The following is a 24,246-nucleotide window of genomic DNA, read 5'->3' as shown; positions in this document are numbered from 1 at the left end:
GCTCATGGCAGGCAAGCGATCTCCGGGCGTGTGCGTTGGTTGCGTGAATAACCATACACGCAGCACTAGCTATTCGGTGTCGTATTGCATGCGCAAGAGTAATGCGCCGCCTTCCGGCTCCGAGAAACAACCACACGGTCAGTAACAACATTCATTATAATATTTTTACGTTACTAAATAGTTTAAGAAGAAACTGGAGTAACCTAAACATTATTTTCTGTTAAACATGCTGTGTAGGATCCGCCCCTTCCCGGTCCTGTTAAAAATCTATGAGAGATGCCCATATCAAGCAGTGAACAACATAATAATGATAATTTGACAAACATTACAAAAACTTTAAAATCCGATATCTCGTTAGAACCATGTAAACTCAACTGTCGTCTTATCAAACATTATATTTTAATAAATTTTTGTAAATAAAAATAACTGTAACTGTGATAAATAGTGATAATTCGTAAAGAATCATATAAAATAGGAGTGTACAATAGCCCAATATAAATATAAATTAAGATAAAGAAATGTGTTATAACCTGGATCAGTGATATTTGAGTAACGACACGATGGATGAACGGAAATAAGTATGAAAAAGAATGATAGAAAATTGTAGAATGAATGATAGGAGAGCACAGAAATAAAAGGGAAAGAAAGTGAAAAATCATTAAAGAATATCAAACCCTGTCCCACAACAAAATAGGGAGTACGAGAACTCCCAACAACAGGGACCATAAAAAACATTACATTATCCAATTGTTTCAGTATTATTGTCGATTAAGGATAATCTCACAAAAAATTATCTCTAATCGTAAAAAACTAATAATAAGCATCCATGTGCCAAACAGCAGTATAAGCATTATTCTGTTTCCATTCAATATCTCTTTTTTATCATCGACAATGGTATTCACAACTTCTAAATAGCCCTTAGCTCGCTTTAAGGGACTAGGTATACGGGCCACGAAGGAGCATTCGACATACCTGACTTGGCTTAAAATATTATATTATAACCAGCTGTCTCCTGCTTGCTCCGCAAACTTAATAAACGGCTCCTTAAAACCTTGGGTTGAATTTTTTAGCTGACCTCTACTCGGCAAAAAGAAAATTTCTACCCTATTACAAGACTTTAAGTATTATGGTTCCAGAGATACAGTGACGAGTCGTTATAGTAGTGACGAGACATATATCAAAATTTCCTATATATAGAAAGATAATCTTGTGTATCGCTAAATAATGATAAGTAGTTAATTAATTGTCTTCTTTGTAACAGACCGTTCTCGGCCATGTAGCGACTCATCCAAAGGCTGTTCCAATCTATGCCGTTCTCGTTCGGCGCAGTCGCTTAAGTTGCTCGGCGACAGCGCAACACAAGTGAGTATACAGCTAAGCAAATGCTCAACTTAAATTAATTAGTAAAAAATCAAGCCTGTATGAGTTATTTTACCTAGCTTACATTATTGCTTATTCTGTGGACTGCTCATAGAAGCAGCGCATATATATTGATAGGGCTCGAGAGTGTCTGGTTCGCCTTTCCACTATATGTTTAATTCGGATATTTGTTAGTTTTGGTAACATATCCAGTAGAAGCGGCTACAATAGAAAAACTTTTTACAGTACCCACGAGAATACAGCCCTAGTCGGATCAAGTCCGAACCACGCCTAACACCGCATTGGCTGATAAAGCAATGCACGTCGCCGAAGACCGGTTGAGATGAAAAATGAACATATTGTACCTCAAACTTTCCAAGGAAAGTCACAATCTTCTGAAATGAGGTACAAGTGAGCAACAAGAAAGAAGATATTGATTCCTAGTGGGTGCTTAGCCTAAAACCTCTCTCAAAGTAGCCATGCTCGGCTTCCTAGTTGGCCTTCCATCGACTCGGACCTTCCCTACGTACTAAAATATCATCTGATTGGGAAGCAAGGTTCTTAGATTGATTAAGCGCGACGCTCCATGGAAGCTTTTATAATATTATCGTTTTAAACACAGGACGACAAGCTGACGATCCTCGCGACACTGTTCTGGGTGGGAGCATCGCTGTTAGAGTCGGACTATGAGCACGAGTTCCTGCTGGGCGTGCGGCTGCTATCTCGCGTGATGGCACGCTTGCCTCTCGACAGACCCGACGCGCGGGAACGTCTCGACCGCACACAGGCGCACACGGCACCTTCGCTTCACGCCCTGTTGCTCAAGGTACGTCGCCTTCAGGACTTCGCCGCTTAGTTAATACAATTCAAATAATATGGATGGCTGACAACCAGCAAAATAGACAGATGATTTTGTTAAGGACCCAGAATGCGGATTCCTTCCTAGTGGTCTTATTCGAAATCTGGGGTGTGGTCCATGTTCAGCTGCGGGCGTATATGTATATGCTTTGTAGGCACTATCGTATCATTTTTCACCACCATCATGTCAGCTGTTAGACGTCAACAGCAAGGCTGAAGCCTCCCTCAAAGATCAGCAAAATGACCGGTGTTACGTTACCCGCATCAAGCAACTTCTCAAGACCTTGTCTAAATAGTCGGTCTATCCTGTAGGTGTGGCCAATTGATCTTAAAATAAAGAATTTATTTAATGTATAAGATACATTCCGTCTATGATATTTACACTCATATATCATAAAAAGCTTTAACGTTATTTGTACACGTAATAGTCAGTGTTACTTTTTTGTAATATTTATACAATCACCATAAAGAATTATAAATTCTATTGTTTTTCAGGGTTGCACTCATCCGAATACTTACGAGCCAGTTGTGGGTGTCCTTGCTGATATGATACCTCTACTTGAACTCCCAGTGATTGATCCCACCCAGTCGCTTGCCTTTCCCATGACCGTGGTGGCGCTGCTGCCATATATGCTACTCCATTACGAGGACGCCAACGAACTTTGCGTGAGAGCTGCGTGTCATATCGCGCAGGTAACAATGTACTTTTTTCATAAAAAAATCAACATAAATCACGATTTAAATATTTAGCTCATTTGTCAGCATAAAGCTATAAAGCTTTTACCTCTATTTCTGGTCAATATATGTTATAAATCATATGTCTATATATATATATATATATATATATATATATATATATATGATTTATAACATTTATTGACCAGATTGATGATTTATATATTGATGTATTTGTGTATCATACAATATATGATATAAATCATATCAAGTGATCATTCAGAAATGTTTCATTATAATTTTTTTTCAGTTGCGACAATCATAAGACTTATGGCAATGCGAAATCTGAAGAAAATTATTGACAGTTTATTTTTATCTAAACTAATCCGAACATTGAAAATGCTTTTTGTACTATATTATCATTACTTTATTTGTTACTCCTAAAACTAATGATTTTTGGATAAAGTATACCACACATTAATTGGCAGCAGATGACGCTATATATTCACCCCTTTAAAGATTTTACATCTATAACCAATCACCATGTAAAAGTTTCTATTTTCATACATTAATGAAACTAGAATACGTCAATGTTAGACTTAGCAAAAAACGTAGACCTAATTAATTATTTTATTAATTTTTAGTATTTAAATACCATTATTGTTTTCCAAACAGTTCACAGCTGAAAAGAGCAAGAAATTAGAGAACCTCGGTACGGTGATGACGTTATATTCGAGACGGACGTTTAGCAAGGAGAGTTTCCAGTGGACCAAATGCGTTGTCAAATACCTGTGGGACACCTACTCGCATCTCTCCCTTCAGATGCTCGCTTTCCTAGTCGAGGTCTTAGAAAAGGTATATATAGCCCTGATTCATTTTTATAGTTTAAATATTTCTTTCGTATATATTTTTTTCACATTTAATTCATTACCGAAACCCTATTTCGCTATATATCAAATTATTAAATGGTATTTTTAATACATAAATGGCGAAACTTAAATTATTAGTCAATTTATTATTAATTACTTGTATTTAAAATACAACTTTTTTAAGTCCTATCATTTTGTACTCCTTAACTACCACAATTTACATACATAGTCTACTATAGTAAATGTCTTCAAAAACGTATATGTTGATTAATTAAAGAATTTTGCTTCCGCTTCCATTTGTTTGTATATTTCTCATAACAAAAAAGTTACAATTTTTTTAGCCATTCTATATTTCAAGAGAACATTAGATAAAGAATAGCAAAACAAATGTTGTATTTGTATATTATGATACTATAAAAAGTTTCATCTCTGTAATACTTAATATTTTTGTGTCTGTATTTGTGTGCAGGGGGCGACGAGCCTGCAGCCGGCGGTGCTTTCGATCTTGCACTGCATGCTGCACTACGTGGAGCTCAATGCGCCGCCGGCGCAGCCGGTCAACGCGGACCTACTGCGCGCCGTGGCCAAGTTTATCGACGTATGCATACGTCACAAACCCTAATACATTCAAACATACATACACTAGATGTCCTTCGAGCCATCCGCAGACCACGGGCATACCATGACACATGCGCAATGAAGCCCTGTATGCCGACCTGGAACTGCCGTGAACTGAACTACCATGGCTGTTCCTTAAAATTCCGTTACTTTGACTCTGCCACTCAATGTACTAAGTCACTGATTATAGGCACCGCTACATACAATACAATCACACCCGGTACATACAAACACCACTCGGTCCTAAGACAAAATGGACGCCTACCCCCCCATCAAACTATATTAAAATTTGCTAGAGTTTCTCCCACTATTTCGTCCCCCAGCGAACACTTACAGAAGTGGTCAGCCAGTGAGTAGTAGCAGGCTGGTACAAAAAAACTCATACGGGAAAATACATCCTTACCTGACCCTTAATTTATGGAATATTATCACAAAATTTCAAGTCTCTAAGACTTATTATAAACGAAGATCACGATAAACAACAACAATAATAGACCAAAACCTCTAAGTAAATTTAAAATAATAATGACTCCATAAAGTTTTAAGTTATTTCCAAAACAATATTTTGTCTATATCTATATATGTCTAAATCTATATTCTTTAAAACTATTTAAATATTACAACAAAAATTTTACAGGATTCACTATAATCTATTTTTAAGGAATTATAAACATTTTTATAACTGTTCATAAATTGCACCTAATTAAAATAATACAAATAATTAATTAAAAAATTATAATTTTTTTCACTTTTATTACTATTTATAAGCATAACTAATATATTTGTAAGTATTACTTATTTTCACTTTTTTTACACAGCAAGACGGAAACAACTACAAGGAAGCGATGAAGATTTTGAAGTTGGTTGTTACGAGATGTTCCACGCTGGTGGTGCCACCGCATTGGGACAACCATGCCTCTTCTATTCTCGATACTGAACTGCATGGCAAAAAGGTAAGTGATTAAAATAACATACTTAACAATCATGGCCATTTTTTATCTTACAGAAGCATTTGTGAAAACTACCGTTTTTTTTTAACTTAAATGCGTTAATTTTACTGAGTAGAGCATTAGGAAAAGCTCAAATAGACAGTTAGACGACAAATGTGAGATTTAAAATCCAACCCGGGAGGTAATTAGATACTTTAATAAGTTAAAACATTAACATTCAAACAATGTACTTATATAATAGCTTAGGTTTTAATAAAATTTATTATAATTGCCACAGTAATTTTTATTGGCCAAACTCTTTATTCAATTTTGGGCTTATTATATGAATATATAATTTAATTTTTAAAAAAGATTTTTTAAATTATTACAAAGATTTTAGTTCAAACCCTACAGACAGAGACAGACCCTAGTGACAAAGTATTTAACAAATGACATTGCCTTTATTGTTTTCTTTTTTTATATAACTTTGTCAAAACCTTAGTTTTATTTATTATTATAAACAAATTTTCAGACACCAATATGTTTTTTTATAATTTATTTAGATCTGAGCTCCCTCTAATATACATTTATGTAATTTATGTGCATATAAATTCGGTATAGAATATTGATACATAATTAAAAACGCAAGGAATAGAAATAATGAAATTGTTTGTAATAATTTGTGTTTAGGAAACGTAAGCTGCCGAATTAATTTATAGCGTTTCTTAGGTTTCGCATTTTATAATCTTTATCATTTCAGCAGAAGCACGTACGATGATTTTCTCGTTAATCAACAGAAACGATATCTCTTGCCTGTAGTTAAGTATTATAAAGTAGTATGAAGATGAGTGTGGCGTTTGTTTGTGCAGGAGCTCCCCGGCCGTACCATGGACTTCACGTTCGACCTCTCGCAGACGCCCGTCATCGGTCGCAAATACTTACCTAAAAGTGGCAGCCAGCCGGCCACGGGACCAAGCTCATTGTCCAACGCCTCCACGGCCACGCAAGATAAAGGTGCTCCTTCATCACCTTAACATTCGTAGGGTTCATAAAGTTCTGATAACGGTAGGTAAACACGTTGCAAAGTTACGGGTGTGATTAAAGACAATGGTGATAAAAATCGATTTGTAAATTATAATATTATTTAACGAATCTTACATCATTATTACTAATGAATGTGTTAGTATACTATTAAATATATCTTATTATAGCTATAAAATCTTTATTGATCGAAATGTACTGGCTTTGGTTTGTTGACTCATTTTCATGATTGTTATTATTATGTATACATGAAACTATTTCAAATTTTATTTAAAATTGGCAACCGAACTAAGTATCAAGCCGTTGGTAGCTACAGATAAAGTAAAAATAATTGACGAATCAAAATTCAATCAAAATGCCTACTTTGATAGAAGCTGGAATCATTTTTTGTTCTAGCTTATACTGTCGCTCCAGAAGCATGTGCAGATTTCGCAGGTACGAGGGTGCAAGGCGCTTATGCTAAAACCTTTTTAAGAATACCAAGGCTCATGGACTACAATTTCACCGGATTGGAACTTAACGTATAAAGCATTGTTGAAAGCTGCGATGTATTTGTAGGGTCGTCGAGCTCGGGGTCTGCGTCGACGGTAGTGGGACCGGAGAGCGGGGAGCGCGGTGGCAGCGGCGGCGCGACGCAGCCGCAGAACGCCGCATCCCCGCGCCGATCCCTCTCCCTCTCCCCCGCGGACGCCCTCGCCTCCGGATGGAAACGCCCCTGGATGTCGCAGGTATAACAATTAGTCTGCTTTATTCTGTCAATATGATGCTCTGCCTGGTACATATCTTAATTATTATTACCTTATTTAACTAAGTATGTAACAGTGTGTTATTCGTGGGGTTATAGTTTTTCCGATAAAACTAATTGAACAAATAAATTAATTTTTTTTTGTGTGCTCTGCGAACATTTAATGAATTGATTAAAGAATTCGAACTTTATATTTTTGGTGTCAATCGAACGATTTCTTTGCTTATCGATTTTTTATTTGTTTGTAATTAAGTCTTTGTTAAACATTGTCTTATTGAGTAACTATTCTGTGTCTGTTCATAGTATTATATGTTATTATATCTTTTTGTATGCCTATATATGAAAAATAAAATACATAGATATATCACACAAATCTAAAAGCAGTCAAAGGCGGAAACTTGTAATACCTCTTTTTGTACCTAGCTTAAAGTTTCATTAATAAAATACAACAATATAATTAAAATTGTCTATTATTTTCAGAGTCGTGTTCGGGAGTGCCTTGTAAACCTCTTAACCACTTGCGGCCAAAGAGTGGGTCTGCCCAAAAGTCCATCTGTAAGTAAAATGCATCTATGCCTCTCAGTTTGACTTGTATTTTAATATTATATTCAAATAAGATATGTGAAAAGCATTAGAGATTCATATATTACATGTGCGTCTATGCATACGTGAACACATAAACAGAAAATAATTAAAGTTAAATTTCTATCCATCGCTGCGTATAGGACGATTTAATAACCACTTTATGTTCTAAGGTAACTCGCAACATACTGTATTATGTCGCATCGCTTTACGCACACACGAACACTACGCTATAACAGTGCTCGAATAGTAAACATATTTGAGAGTTCGCTACTGGCGTCTACCCGAGTGTCACATTCGTTAATCGTCACGAGATTTGTTTCAGAACGCATTGCATTCTCACCGTGAATACCATAGGACTTTGTGTCGCTTACAAGCTTCTCATGATTCGTTTCGTGTTACATAGTGTGTTTCATATGTTTTTTGACGTCTGTCTTCATGTCCTATGGCTTGACTGTTGTACACTCAACAGATGAATGCATTGTTCATTTATTTCCATTATTGCGCAATGGTTATTGTTTTAATACCATATATTGATTCAAAATAAAAATTCTTGTATGACATATAACTAAAAAAATACTCATATGGAATAGTAAGCCGTTACTTTCGAGCTGCGTGCCATTAGTTATACACACCTCACTGTTCGAGAATCGTTAACAATCTATAAACATTGCACTCTTCACAAGAGTTAAAAACCATTTCAACACAGTCGACAACGTGACGTGTTACACTAGACCGTAGTTAGACACACTTTTACTTGCATCTCAACCCTTCCCACCCTCGCTTACTGGTGCAACTTTAAATGTTAAAAAAGTTTTGTTTTAAATAGATATATTTTAAGATTTAACTTAAAACAGACTTAAATTAGAAATCTCTAGATTTATGTTCACTAAAATTAAAGTTAATTTTCTTATTAATTTTCACGACTGTTAGCACACTGTAAAACAATTAAAACGTAATGACTTAAAGTTGTTTGGTTGTTATTGTTTTATCATTCCTGTGTTAAAATTGATAGAAATGCATCCGAAACCGCTTACTATTTTAATATATATTTATATTTTATATCTGTGAATCAATTTTAAATAGCGTTTGTGAAATCGTCAGGTAATATTCAGCCAGAGCTCGGAGCTTTTAGAGCGGGAGTCTTCTATGGCGTCGTCTTTGGAGGAAGTTTCTGGAACACCCGGTAACGAGCCGTCGGGTGGCGCCCCGCCCACTGACCATTTCGGCGTCTTCAAGGATTTCGATTTTCTAGAATACGAGAGCGAGAGTATCGAGGTAAAGCTTTGAGTTGACAATTGCTCCTAATATGTTATTATTACGTTATTTGCTTTCTAAAACCATTCATTTTCTGTAGAGTGTACCATAATTATTTTGAGAACAAATGGGTCATATATTCAACCTTTTAAGGATTTTTAGCCTATAACCAGTAACCTTGTATATTATTTATTATAAAATTAATGTTTAATCTATACATTGGTTTGTATAGGGCGTCTGGTGGCAAATTTATGTTTCAAATTTTAAATAGTAATAAACAGTGTGGAAGGGGGTGATGAAATCGGAAGAAATTAGATTTCTCAGTCACTATGTTTTAGTGGCCGAGAGAGCATCGCACGTTCGACGACGAGGCTTTTTTAAAGATTTTGGTTCTTACGTAACTAACGGATAAGTAATGGTCTGAATGTAAATTCATTCGTTTCTGGGTGCAGAGATTCCTCATAACTGCTTTGGTTATGAACAGCCCTCGGCCAGGGCTCAGTTGACCTTCAAAGCCTCCCGAAAACATTGAATTAGTTGAAAGCAGTTTTCGTGAAAATCTACGGCTATCAATGCGGAAAAAAGCAGCTTCACCGAGACTTCCAAGAGTACCTATTCATAACTTTCAAAAAAAGGTCTGAAGTATGGAACTTATTAAATTCTAATTGTGCAAGAAGTGAAAGAAAGTGACTAAAAATTTTGCATAAAACGTTTTCGTAGAAATTTTTATCAAACGAGCGTTTTTGCACTGTAAAACCCGTTTCTTAGAGCGACAAAGCTTTTGACTTAAACGGCTACGTATACAAGCAAATCTGCCGTCTCCAAGAACCCGCAATCCTCAACTGAAACAACAAATCCTATTGCGACAAAGTAACTGTTTGGTCTTCCCTATTCACGAATAGGATCATTGGACCATTATTTTTTTTAAATGCTCGTGGCCACTAGATTAAAAATTATCGACGCACGATTACGGATTTTTTTTTGCGGAACCTGCGAGTTCATTTATTGTAATCATCACACGCGATCCCAACTGGATGGTGCGACATACAACCAGAGCTTCGATGAATTTGCTTCGGGAACTTTTTCCTCAAAAATTGATCAGTCGCTTTGTGGATATTTCATTGCCACCCGAGGTCACCCGACTTAACCAACTCCAGAGGATTTATTTATGGGGCTTTCTTCAAGAGAGAGTTTACAATAACAATATCCGAACTCTTGTGAATTGAAATGAAAATATCCGTCGAGAAATTACCTAAATTTAACCAAGTTGACTGCAACGTTTGGCGCAGACCACAAGGCTTCGTTTTGAACAGTGTGTGCAACTCGACAGAAGAAGACATTTGGATAGCATTCTCTTTAAAAATTAAATCCGTATTTCTATTTTATCATTCGGTACTTTTATAGTAATATCAAAAATGCCATTTTATTATTTAGGTTTGAAAACATAAACCATACCAGATACCCTGAATAATCGAAAATCTTATCAATTATGTTTTTCAATCAATCAATATATAAAAATGTGATGGGTGTAGGGCGAGAGTTCGGACAACTTTAACTGGGGCGTGCGTAGGCGCATCCCTAGCGAGGATTGCCCGGAGGCTGGCGTCGCAGAACGCAGCCCACCCCCGCATCGCTCGCGCCATCACCACCATAAGCAGGTCAGTTATCACCATTCACTTCGGTGTACCTTTATGTATTATTGTTGTTGCAGATAAAAACAGTCTTACTTACTCTGTACTACGAAGCACGAAGAATTGCTCGTTTGAAGTGGCTACTGCTTCAGATGAACAATTATTGAATAGCAAGCGTTATGCTCCGCCTACTGGCGAAAAGGCTAACGAAGCCCAGTGAAGACTAAAGTCTCCCAGAGAACAACAAGAGAGGTGTATGCTCGAAGTTTCGCCGTGAGATGGAGTGAGAGAGGCTATGTTCACTTGTGAACGTCCTATACGGCAGAAATGATGGTGGTTATGATTGTTCCGTAAGTCAGGTTGATACTAGACGCCGGGCAGAGTTAATATTGCTATCTTTCAATAAAATCTTTATAAAATGTGAAAATTCCTCATTACTTCATTAAATAAATGTCCGTATTTTTATTAAATAAACTTTTCAATCATTATTACAAATTTCTCGTTAACTGTTGATTAAGCTGAATACGTTTAGGTTTTTCTTTTTTATGCAGTTATACTTCACAAGTATTTTTCTCGTTAAAAAGTACAGATAGGTCATAATAAAGTCAATTCCAACATTTCTCGGTATTTTGTACAAAGTGTAAATACAATTTATGTTCCAAAAATATTTTTACTTGTTGACCTATGGCTTGTAGTATGCGTCTATCGGCTTAAAAAATGTGTTTTATTGTCAAGTATAGTTTTATTAAAATACATTTGACATTTATACCATTTACTTACGCTACTTGCTAAAATTAAGTCATTTAGTGATGTATTTCAAAATTAATTCGGCAGGGACATGACGACTCATCGGACGAAGAGGGCGGTTGGGAGGAGTCCAGCGGAGCCCGAGGCGACGGCGACTCTGGGCCCTCACACGAATTAGCGCTTCGCCCCCGTGCTCACTCGTTCTCTAGCGCCTCGAGCGGCGAGCCCGACGGTCAGTTTGTTTTTTTTCTTACTTAATTGCACTTCACACCTCCGGCAATGATTACGGTCGAACTGGCGACGATCCCATTACAACGCGCGCTGCTTTTAAAATTACATTACATGTAACCCCTCTAATCTGCTTTGCGATATTGTGTATTTTATTCTAAATTACGAATGAAGTTTAAAAATTCATAACAATATAAGACTGTAATGTTAAAAAAATGCTGTGCATAGCTTACATATGTACTAAATAAATTACATCTTAGATAAGAATTATAATTATTTTCATTTTTTAGAGACATGTTTGACATGGCTATGTCAATCAGTGAGTAATCCCGCATTGCGCTTGTACAAGTTGATTGGTTACGTGTGTAAAAACTCTAAGAAGAGTTAATGTATAGGACATTTGTTGTCACTTAATATATAATACACCCAATCCTAAAATCTATGGTTTCTTCTTCAAATAATTGTTTTTTAATCAATGTTTACTATCTGCCGGTATTTATGTGTAATCATGTTCTATACAGACTGGTCGTGTAAAAGCTTTAAGGCTTTCAAACCTATGACCGATCTTGTATACCGACTGCTGTATGAACATGTGATTGTATATAGGAGTGCATGTAACGAGGGCGATGTGTGCGATTGCAGCTGAACGCGGGGACGTGACGCCGGTGCCGGCCAGCGGTGCGGGCGGCGGGGGCAGTGCGAGCGCGGCGAGTGCGTCGGGCGGTGCGAGCGCAGCTCTACGCGACGCGTGGCGCTGCTCCGTCGCGGCGCTGCTGCGTCACGCTGCACACTTGCCGCCCCTGGCGCTCGTACACCGGCTGCACACCGTACTCAAGGTGCGCTGGTCGCTTGTTCTTTACTTTAAAAGATTGAGCTTCAGAGTTGTAATGAGCATGCGTCCGTGCACTAGGAGGTGACGTGCAAGACGGTGACGGTGTGCGGCGAGGGCGCGCTGTCGGGCGGCGGCGCGGGCGAACTGTGCGCGGTGGTGGAACGGCTGGCGGCGGAGGAGCCGCCGCTGCTGTGGGCCGGTCCCGCGTCCGCCGACTGCCCTCGCGTGCGCGACGCCGTGCGCTTCGCCGCGCTCGAGATCAACGAGCACCTCGAGACTTACTTCGACCGACGCGAGCACGCACTCGAGGTCCGTCACTAATACTTCTATAAACTCGTTCGGTGGAACCGTTGCCTATTTGTCCATAAGCTCCGCGATTTGTTAATTTTTAAGTTGGAAGAATATTCATATAATATCGCCACTGCTCATGAAAACTATTCGTTTACACCTTTATAATCCCGCTTACTTTATGAATGTGTCTCCTGTGCATTTACATTATATATTAGCATGTAAGGTACGGTCTGTACCTACTTTTCAAGAGGCTAGGGCCGACGTAACACTAACAAACCAATAGTGTTTTTACTTCATCACGTGTTTAAGGTATAATGTAATGAAATGTATAATTTTGGGCATTTTGCAGATGCTAGAGCTTTCACGCGGAGGAGAAGAGACCGCTCGCAGTCTCTATAAGCTAATTTTTCAGCTGCTGCTACTGCTAGAGACCAACAACAAAATGGTTGTTGCTGTTTACCACGCCGCGCTCGATAACAGGGTGAATTTCTTTATATTCCATACGTGTAAATCGCTTATACATATAAATCACAGGCAGCGTAACAGTACGTGCTCAAATACGAAAAGTATGGTGGTGCTTATGAAGTGCTTTTTGTTGTCAGGGCGTGGAGATGAGCGGCGCGGTGTGCGCGGTGCGTAACGCGCTCACCGCGAGCGTGCCGGAGTCGTGGGCAGACGTCTGCGATCAGTCCCCGGCGCCGCATGACGACGCGCGCCTTGCACATCTCATGCAGCGACAGAGGTACTTATCTATATTTTTTGGATTGTCGGAAGGAGCTACTTCCAAATATACCCTGCTAACAGGAGGAAGACTGGGCTATTTAGGATACTAAAAGTCCTACTTTACGACTCCGGTAACTATTAGACCACTACGAAACCACATCAAACCATCCTTGGCCTATATTTAATTCAGGGGCGAAAATCTAAATGTTCAAGATTCCGATTCCTTTTCTTTTCACTAAAACCACTTCCGTGAACACCTTCGATACATGAGAAACGCCAGTAACTCCATTAACCTTTTAATTCTTCGAGACCACGTCGAATCATCGCCCGCATTCTTTTGTTTCTTAGGAACATTTTAATGTTCAGGTTACCTACCTCTGGAGGTAGGACAGAGTTATGTGGCATTCTTACATTCCTGCCCACTAAAACCACCCCCGCGGTCGACCGTTGTGCGTTGCTGTAACAGTATGATGTGACTCCGGTTATCTCCATTAGGAACCTTTTTTATTCGATAGACTCCGGTATTTCCAAGTTAAGCCCGTCCCAAGATATGGGCTGTTCACGATACCTCTAGAACCTTCGTGGTGCTATCACAATGATTGGAGATATCGTCCATCTAACTTAACCCAAGCTTTTTATTCAATCTTTACAGAACACGCTTGTTGTTTTTTTTTTGGGATGACTATTTTGCAGGACCTTTTTCTAGATTAATGGCTTGCTTGACACATACATATTTTTACTATAAAATTGAATCGCTATCTCTTTGTAAATCATGTAATGTAAACCTGAGTGTGTAGTGTGTTTGCTTATGCATTGGTGTTGTTTGTAGGTGGGCCGCAGCGCTCGCGCTTGTTCGCGAACGCAACGCCGAGCGTATATTGGAGCGCGGCGAGCTGCCGGAAGACGACGTGACCAGCTTACTGCACGTCTACTGCAAGGGCCTCGCGCAGTCTCATCCCGGTAACAACGCACTCTGTCATCTACACACGCCATAAACGGGCGATTGTAGAAAGTTTACTCACTTTCTCCTTAAATACACTTCTGGCGATGTAACACAAACATATAATAAAATCCTTTCCATATATTGGGTATGGTATGTACACTATGGAAATGTCTGTGTCCGGTTGTGGACGCCCTACGGCTAAATCTTGATTATTTTCATTAATATCTATTTCGAGAAGCTTTCAATTGTAATCATAATATTGAGTTAATAAAATTAAATATCTATGTAATCGAATCTGTTAATTAATTTACTATTAAAGTAATGAAATATGTAATTTTAGTGTAGTGCCATGATAATATTAGATGAGATATAATTTGATAACTGTCATTCTTATTAAACACTTTTTTGACATCGTGATGATCTTAATGTGCCTTGTAATAGGCGTCTATCGGCTCACATAATGATCATGTATCTTTTAAATAAAGGCAATTGTTTTTGTTTTAGAAATGGTAGCCATCACTCGGCCGGTGAATGAGCTTTCGCAGAACCTGTCGTTCATGATGGAGAGTTTGTACAAGGCGTCGGTAGCTCTGCAGCGTCAGGACTACTGATGCCAACTTCGACGCAAGATCCGCGCGCCCAAAAGCCTGCGCGCGCCTCTCCTAAAGCGACGTTCGCGCAATTAGAATGTATTCGCCTACATTGTCAATAAAAAACATGCGCTACGCAAAATTAATATTTACTAAATTATATTACTTGAACGCCAGAATGATACTATCTTAACAAAGATAAAGATCTCTTATTAGTTATGGACCTTCTAATCATTAATATTGTTGAGATCCTCGCGTCGATATGTAATGGTAATTGACATACGAATAATTTATATAGATTCTATCAAATAATATTAAAAACATGAATAACATTTATTGTAGCGCAGCGACATCCGCGCCTTAGTTCTTAAACTAAACTAAATAATTTACATCTACATCAATTTTAGTAGATAACAAATTTTACCCTCTCTCTTACTCTTCGAATATGTACGTAATGAAATTACGAATATTCTTTTTAAATTTGAACAGCTGTTTCTTTTAATCTTTTAACACTTGTCATTCAGAATTAAATAAATGACAAATTTCGATTTAATTTTATGAACGTTTAATGTAATTCATACATTTTTAATGAACAAAAACTCATTTTTATTTTAAATTATAAATTTTAGCCTTTTTATCTGTGGCGCGTAAAAAACCAAATATTTATTTTGTTGTTTTAGCGCTAGGGCAATGTTAATGTAATGCTCCCTAATTAATTTTAATTTCTTTTAAATGATAGATATATTTGCGTTTTAAGATATTTTGACTGCACATGAACATACTGTACACGCTTGTTGGGCAGAGTATGTGCGAAGCGATATCTCTTAGTCGCGAGCAAACAACTCTTCCATTTTCCATCGACAGCCTGTACATTAATAAGCTTTACTGTAAGTGCCCTTTTGTGTTTAATATCAATATTAATGTTGGACAATTTTAAATCCTCAATGACTATCTTAGAGAATGCATGAACTTGCATCTGTGAGCTTTCCGCCTTAATGCAATTCTAATTGAACAAATCATAAGCATAATTTTCGTTTTTAGCCTTTATACTCAACTACTGTTTGTGATATTATTTTCATTTTTTTCTTTTTAAATATTAATGACAATATTTATTTTTAGTCTAAAGTTGTCGTGCATTGCGTTTATTGAAATAGAGATTTATTAATAATTACTAATAATATTTGTAATCGACTTTAAATGTTTTAAATTTAGTGACAAATAAATAAATGAAATTATATATTTGTTTTTTTTTTTAGTCTTATATGCGAAATATTTAAAACCTTTTTTCGAAGTTTTCAACTTGTATGTTGCTGCAATTTTTGTGGAAGTATTTATTTTATTATTAGGTAAGCATAACTTTTAGCAATTTTTTATTTAATAAGTCCCTATGAGTTTTTGTAAACGAATTTAAACAAAAGCGATAACTCAAAAGATCTCTTCAGAAATAATTTTTACTACATGTTTATTTGCTTAGTAAATTTAAAAATACGTGATCGTTTTTTAGTTCAATGAATATTCTAACAATAACCTATTTCATTTTTGCCTACAATTAGTTTTTTGGTCGATTAATACAAAACATATTTTTTTTAAATTCGGTTTAAAAGCTTTTTTACAAGTCTGCGTATATCAGAAACGTAATAAAATATTCCAGTAGTAACAATCATATCATGTTTTCCTTTTATAAACACAAAAAGTAGTTTATTATTACAATGATAAAATTAGTACATCGCCGGACAAAGTTAACGTGATTAAAATCTTACTTCTGTATGTGAATGGGACAAAACATTGTAGTGGGTATCATCACGTTTTAACAAATTTTAAAAGTTCTTTGATATATAATATTTTGCTTAAATAAGCAATAATTTTAATAAAATTATTATAATTTTGACAATGGAAAATTAAATGAATTTTACTAAAATTTCATTCTAAAAATTTTGTAGGAAATATTATTTTTGATAATGAAAACACCGAGGCATTAATGAACGTTTCGATAACGATTTTTGGGCATTTTCGTCCCAAACAACTGGCAATACTGAGTGCTCGAATTATAATTATAATAATAATATATGTTTAAACTGCTGCGTAACAAGGTAGTTATATAAAACGTTAAGCTTTTGGGGTTGCAATTTATGAAAATATATATTAGCAAACATTATTTCTGGCTGTTGTCATCTTTCAAGTCACTATACAGTAGAGCTGTATTAAATACAAAAAGAATGAATAAATGAAGGAAAAAGTGTTACAGTACCGTATAAAAAATAAACAATAGTTTTGACTTTTACCTGTATTTGTAACATTAATATTGTATATGGTCGATAAGTGTGTTCCTAATAACACAAATTTTTAAAAAAATATTAGCCATAATACATCAGTGGTGCCATATCTAAAGTAATAACTTGAAAATGTATTATTTATTTCAGGTTGTCGTCATTGATGTACGTCCAGAGTACGTGGAGTTTGTGTGTAATAATAGGTAAGACATAATACTTAAAGAATATTACAGTAATGACATAATAAACAAATTACATTTCATAGATATTTTTGTGTTAAGCTTTTAGGTTCAGAAACATGCCCGAACATGATTTTGAACCACATTTGGTCGATAGACACATCACCCGTCATATTTTAAAGAAAAGTACTAATTTAACTTCTATATTAATTTGACATCTGTAGCAATTTAACACTGGTAACAATTTGACATCTGTAACAATTTAACATCGGTAACAATTTGACATCTATAAAAATTTAACATCGGTGACAATTTGACATATGTAACAATTTAACACCGGTAACAATTTGACATCTGTAACAATTTGACATCTGTAACAATTTGACATCTGTAACAATTTGACATCTGTAACAATTTAACATCAGTAACAATTTGACATCTGTAAAAATTTAACATCGGTGACAATTTGACATATGTAACAATTTAACATCGGTAACAATTTGACATCTGTAACAATTTAACACCGGTAACAATTTGACATCTGTAACAATTTGACATCTGTAACAATTTGACATCTGTAACAATTTGACATCTGTAACAATTTAACATCAGTAACAATTTGACATCTGTAAAAATTTAACATCGGTGACAATTTGACATATGTAACAATTTAACATCGGTAACAATTTGACATCTGTAACAATTTAACATCGGTAACAAATGACATCTGTAACAATTTAACCCTTAAATGCATGAATTTTTTTATTACTTCCGAATAAATTAAATTGGATAGGAAAATTTATAAAGATTATGGGAAAAATAAAGAAAAAAATCATAATAATATAAATAATATTTTATTTCAAAAATATTGTTGATGCATATCTACATTAAACACGCCAAGTAATTTGCAAAATACACAATTATTATCAAAATTATAACAAGAAAATGTTACACTTACCTTTTATCTTTTTTAGAAACAATCTTCCGTTGTATCTTCCGACACTATTTTGCAAAAAACACTGATTGTAATAGCCGCGGGAACCAGTGTAATAAATGTTTGGCGCCAAACATGTGAAATACGAATTTTTTTAAAAACTTCCTGTCAATATTTGTCGTATTCCAGTAAAAAATGCATCTTAATTCAATGATAACTTTATGCACGATCACTGAAAATAGGTATAAGCTTTTAGGTAAAAGTTTTTAGGTACGGTTTAAGTTTATAGGTAAAAGTTTTTAAAGCTTTTTCATGATGAAATAAGATATGCCATCCACCTCTTTTTAAACTTTTAGGCCTGTAACCTATCATCCTGTTTATGCGTTAAAAATATTTTTAGGGAAGAGTCCGTACTAAGAACTATAATTTTTGTAAAAACGTAAACCCAGGGAATAAATGCACCGGTAAAACGACTGCTAATTATTTTTCGACTAGACCAGGGTTTCCACCTGTAGTTTATCACCATTATGGTGATAAAGCTACTACTGGAATTGCTATGACTCTTCAAAATATTTTGGTTGTAACTACCGAACTTAAACCTTCAGACTATGACCGACGTCACAGTTCGAACAAGTTGAAATTGATCGTCATGTTGACAGACGTGATATTTCAACTTGTATTATATGACCTTCGTGACATTATATATGTATATGTGTGTGTGTGTGTGCATATATATATATACATTTATATATATATATATATATATATATATATATATATATATAATTATATATGTAATTATATATGATCCTGAAAATAAAATAAGACCATCAAAGTACTATTACTACTACTATTACCTTAAACAGCTTTCAAAAATTACCAGTGGAAAAACGTAGACAAAAAGTGTGAAAGCAGTTTTTTGGTCGGCCAGCCTACTATGCAACAACTGCTCTTGGAGGCAAGTATAAACAGTGTGGTTCGCTAGCGCGTATTTGTCTGTTCCTTTGAGGGAAATTCAAAAATAAGGTGAACCTTATGCAACAGAATTCCCCTTCATCATGACAACGCGCCATAGCACTCGAATAATGAATCAACCGAATGTTTGACTATGGCAGGTGTGACATTTTCGAGTCACCTACTTTACAGTATGATATACTGATGATGAACGGATAATTTTGAAAAACTATAAACAATTTTTTATTTGTCTTCCCTTATCATCAGCATCATGTCAGTCGATAGACGCCTGCTGCAACGCACATACTTCTCCCGAAGATCACGACGATGATCGATCTTGCGCTGCCCGCATTCAGCGACTTTCGCGGCCATGACAATCGTCGGATTCTTTCTGCTACTTAATTTTAGGTTTTTATCAAAACTAGCATGCCTCGTAAATTATATCCTCCGTAATTTTTTAAGTAATTTGAATACATTAGAACAAAGAGCTGCCATAAGCATATAAATACACAGATAAAATAAAGAGATAGAGAATATAATATACCGAGAAACCTTGCGCTATCGATCATATCTGATGAAACATGCGCAATAAATATTGCATCTCACTTCCTCCCACTCATACACCCCTTCCCTTCCTACCTATTAAACCTAGACACTATCTGTATAATAATGCACCTCTACATGACCTAAATTTAACTGACGCTTACATCTAAATAATATATGCGTGCGATGGAAATTATACCACGATACAGCGCTTTGGTAATAGTTCGCGATTTATAACAAAATATTTTACGCTTATTTTCTCATGTCTTTAATTAAGGAACTACACTGTCTTATACTGTATTTAAAGGAACTACTACCATTATAACAAAAAACTTTTAACAAGAAGTAAATTATTTCTTCATAATATCAGTCGAAAGACGGTCACGCCCACTGCAAGACATAAGCAACCCCCAAAGATCGCTGCGATGACCGATCTTGGGCTGCCCGAACCCAGCGAATTCAGACCTTTAGTAAAACGTCAGTCCACAACGTGGGTGGCTTACCCACTTGATCGCCACTCAATAACCTTTCGACCCCAACGGCCGTCCCCCACTGCTACTTCATACGAAAAATTTTTCGCGCTACGTCAGTGAGTTAGGTTTCTCATCGGATCTAATCTTGTTCACTATCGATATTTTAAAATAACGTCCACCCTCGAGGTGTACAGACGACATTATTAAAGATACCGTAAGACGCTGGACGCCGCTTCTATAAACCTGAAAAAGGCTTATGCCTAATATGATGATGACGATAGTTCTCATTTCGATCTATCTTTCTAAATCTGGTCAGATCATAGGTAAATACGGTAATGATGCAATCACAATTCCAAATATAATTCTTCTTATAGTTGAAATTTTCAACGCATTGCTCTTGGATTTGACAAACCTACGAGTATAACCTCTTTGTAAGTAGAAATTGTACGCAGTATTAGAGGAACCCTGGGCAAAGTACCCATATAGCCCGAAGCGCACAAGTCGCGGTCTCATGATGCGTGACCTTTCTGCCGACGCCTTGGCTATTTAAACATTGCAATTCACGGTATATATATCGTAGTGCCGGAAAAGTTTTATTTTACATTTGATTTTTGATCTGTACGTTACATTATCTTTTTTCATTATAAACTTATTAAAATGGGTATTTGTAACGACATAAATATGTTTTAACATTTTATCAGAAATATTATTTCCGCTGAGCCGGTAGATTAAAATGAAGCAAAGTTAGTTTTTTGCGAAAGAAGTGCCTCAAAGCAAAGCGGATACGCTAACCACCTTGTGCATAAGTTAACTGTTTCATTTTGTACTTAGTTTCAGAATGGTGTTTAGATACAAGCGTAAAACAAACCAAGCTTCATAGTCAGAAATCTTGCTAAAGAAAACTATAAATGTTGTAAAAAGAAAGTAAAAATGAAAGAAAACAATATGATAGTTAAAAAAAAATTAAAAATAATACCTTAAGCCGATTAACTCTTGTATTTAGTCCAGATCAAGAAGAAGCTTAACAGTTAATTTTTCCGATTGACGCGTACTGATTTTTAAATATTGGAATTTGATTATACCGAAAAAACAAATGCGCCACTGACGATGACGGAAACTCCTACAGACTATTTGATCCATACTCATGCCCACTGTTTTGTTAGTCTATCGCGATGGTATCGAAAGCTCAATGATTAATTAATTAAAAAACAAAAAGATGTCATTCGTAAAACTTCTGATATCTACATCATAAATTTCAAAGCTACATTGACATTTGGACCCTACTTAAAAATTAAATCACGTTCACATTATGACATTACTTTTGCAACACCTTTTAGATATCGATGTGATTGTTGAAGCTGGTTGAGAGTTGAGCATTTCTTTGAGCTACGTCGGTGACATTATTTCTTCTGCGGATCTCAAATATTTCAATCTATTTAACTTGAATTTTGATGTTAAATCAAACTACAATTACCCTCCAAATTAGCTACTGCTCTGAACCCACGACCACATATATTGAAAGTAATATAATAAAATTATGGGTGTGGAGGGTGCATTTTAATTATACTTTTATTAATAACTTAGTTGCAGTTTCTATAAGTTCTATTTCTAAATCTCACAGTTCTACTATTTTTGTATAAATCAAACCGCGTCTAAAACCCAGCTATACCCAGCTAGGTTTTACACGAATCATATTAGAATTAGATCTTAGCATTAGATAATTATCGCATAACATTATTCCAAGACTTCACGTGTTAATTGTTATCGCGTAGAATTCCTAGAATATGAACAGACATTTGATACTATAATAACATGTATTTATATTTTTCCTCAATAAATCAATGTTGCGTCAGCACGATACCTGCTCGGGTAAGGCCTTTAAAGCGCATGCCCGCGCCCAGCCAGTGCACCTTTCTTTCTAGGTACGGTTATTTTTACACTTACCCGATCAATATACAATGAAGACGTGGGTGGTACATCACATGACTATTCATCGAGTATTATTTGATACGGGTGTACCTCTGATTTTCGAAAGTACTAACAATTTTATATTCTTTTATATGTTCTGTCGACCGAACAAGAATTTGATCTAGTTTTTCAATTCATCTACATTTAGCGAACAATCGATGGAAAATTCGGAACACTTTTCCATGATCAATCATTTGTCTCAACTTTAATTAGCTATTCGTTGAATTTGACCAATTAATCTATGTAAAAACATTTCCTTAGCTAAGATCTCAGTTTTATAAGAAAAGTAAACTTAAGTGTACTAACACGTAGTAAGATATTCCCGTATGTAATAATGCGATGTGAATGGAGATCGAAAAAAATAACTTTTATGATTTTCACCGTCTGATAATTTCTTTGTGCAATTGTCGCGAAATACGCGATTTTTTCGGACGCATGTTTAGTGTAATTAAATGTATTAAACCTCTTTTCTCACCCAGACAATGTATAAACGCCATGCGATTTTTACTTCTTTTTAATAGGGGAGATTGTCAAGATGTAAAAAAGGAGGGAGACCGATTTTATTCGGGAAGGACCAAATTTATATTTGGAAGGACGAAATGTTATTGGACAGACCGAATTTTATTCGGGAAGACGGAGGGAGTATTTTTCAGGATAAAGACGACATGCGTTGGTGAGGCATGTGTGGGCGCACGAAGTGCGCACGTGCAAAGGACAATAAGACATGCGCTGATGAGGCATGTGTGGGCGCACGGAGTGTGCGCGTGTGAAGGAGTAACCAACATGCGTTGGTGAAGGATGTGTTGGCGCACGGAGTGCGCGCGTGAGAAGTGCATAGGTGGAGCCGTGTTGTGCTATGATCGATTGGTAAATCGGTCACAGACCTCACGTGGTAATATTCCTGCACGATGACGGTTGGTTAGTGCTTACCTATCACCCGGGTAAGTTGGCCAAACCATTGATAGATTGAATTGTATTATGAGATGATGTATATCGAGAGATAGATTAAAGACCGTGTTGAGATGATGGTGGTTGTGGCGGGTCTGCAGGGGCGAGTGTGGAGGACCCTTCCAGATCAGTGATCCGGCCGTTTTTTTTTTGCTGATAGCCTAGGACGACGGGCCTACCTGATTTACACGGGAGCCGTGCCCGAGTTTCGGGGACTCATGGGTAGGACTGGGTGTCCTAGGTAGAGGCCGATATGCTTGGGACCGTGTTTCGCTATCGGTGTTACTCTGTAGTGATGTGAATTGGTAGACATCAGTAGCTGGAGCGTAGTTGGCAGCGGACGTGCCCGTCCAGTGGGGGCCGTGCACCGTTTGGTGACTCCTGGGTGCCAGTGCGGGTTCGGTTACATGTGTTTACATGTGTTGGGTCTCGATTTCTCGGTATACATCAACGTGCCTTTGTCGCCAAATTGTTTTTCTATTTGAACCTAAAGTTCATGCCGTATAAATGCGAAGCAAATTGATTGTAGATTACACTATATATGACAGTAGTCTTAGTGTAGTGTGTTATACAGTGTAATATGTATGGTGGCGACAGCAATTGTGCAAAAAATTAATTCGTACATAATATTAATGTACAATTATTACCCTTCTCGACTTACACTTAAAAAATAGTTTATCAGGTACAAAAAAAACACTTAAATGACAGTGTACATTATTAAAAATACATACAAATAATTATGATTAACGTAAAATGTGAGCAAATCTTAGTAAAAACTGCAGGTTAACTTTCAAAAACTAAGAACTAAACAGCTACAAGATGAACAGACAATTAAAGCTCAGCAGATTTATAAATTAGAAGGTCGCTTCCAACAGGTCCTATCTGAAAAGTTATGGTCAAATTTGAAAGCCCGTGTCGAGTATCGTCCTACATCAGAAATGATGTTGATAAAACTACTGATTAACTCAAATGTTACATGATCTTTGCTTCAAAAGTTAAACTTTGTTATTCCTATACCCTTCCTATACCTTCCTATACCCGCGCATTTCTGATAGACCG

General features: G+C 36.3%; 1 protein-coding gene across 5 annotated transcripts in view; it reads left to right on the top strand.

Annotated features, from left to right (window-relative positions):
- Positions 1-16,120, top strand: part of fry (Protein furry) — a 118,241-nt gene extending 102,121 nt beyond the window's left edge. For all 5 annotated transcript variants that reach the window (XM_068763882.1, XM_068763885.1, XM_068763884.1 and 2 more), the window contains 19 exons: positions 12-137; positions 1,262-1,362; positions 1,982-2,185; positions 2,713-2,910; positions 3,568-3,747; positions 4,231-4,359; positions 5,198-5,332; positions 6,178-6,322; positions 6,908-7,077; positions 7,575-7,649; positions 8,781-8,954; positions 10,466-10,591; positions 11,399-11,543; positions 12,182-12,375; positions 12,450-12,680; positions 13,012-13,143; positions 13,265-13,404; positions 14,215-14,345; positions 14,833-16,120. In XM_068763882.1, the coding sequence (XP_068619983.1) occupies positions 12-137; positions 1,262-1,362; positions 1,982-2,185; positions 2,713-2,910; positions 3,568-3,747; positions 4,231-4,359; positions 5,198-5,332; positions 6,178-6,322; positions 6,908-7,077; positions 7,575-7,649; positions 8,781-8,954; positions 10,466-10,591; positions 11,399-11,543; positions 12,182-12,375; positions 12,450-12,680; positions 13,012-13,143; positions 13,265-13,404; positions 14,215-14,345; positions 14,833-14,939 (2,843 nt within the window). In that variant the 3' untranslated portion in view covers positions 14,940-16,120. The remainder of the gene's footprint in view (positions 1-11; positions 138-1,261; positions 1,363-1,981; positions 2,186-2,712; positions 2,911-3,567; positions 3,748-4,230; positions 4,360-5,197; positions 5,333-6,177; positions 6,323-6,907; positions 7,078-7,574; positions 7,650-8,780; positions 8,955-10,465; positions 10,592-11,398; positions 11,544-12,181; positions 12,376-12,449; positions 12,681-13,011; positions 13,144-13,264; positions 13,405-14,214; positions 14,346-14,832) is intronic.
- The last annotated feature ends 8,126 nt before the right edge of the window (positions 16,121-24,246 follow it).

The sequence above is a fragment of the Battus philenor genome, unplaced genomic scaffold (assembly GCF_028537555.1).
Source record: "Battus philenor isolate CCGP_79_NKW_IND1 unplaced genomic scaffold, ilBatPhil1.0.hap1 SCAF_1, whole genome shotgun sequence".
NCBI classification, from domain to species: Eukaryota; Metazoa; Arthropoda; class Insecta; order Lepidoptera; family Papilionidae; genus Battus; species Battus philenor.
This window is presented reverse-complemented; position numbering and strand designations above follow the sequence as displayed.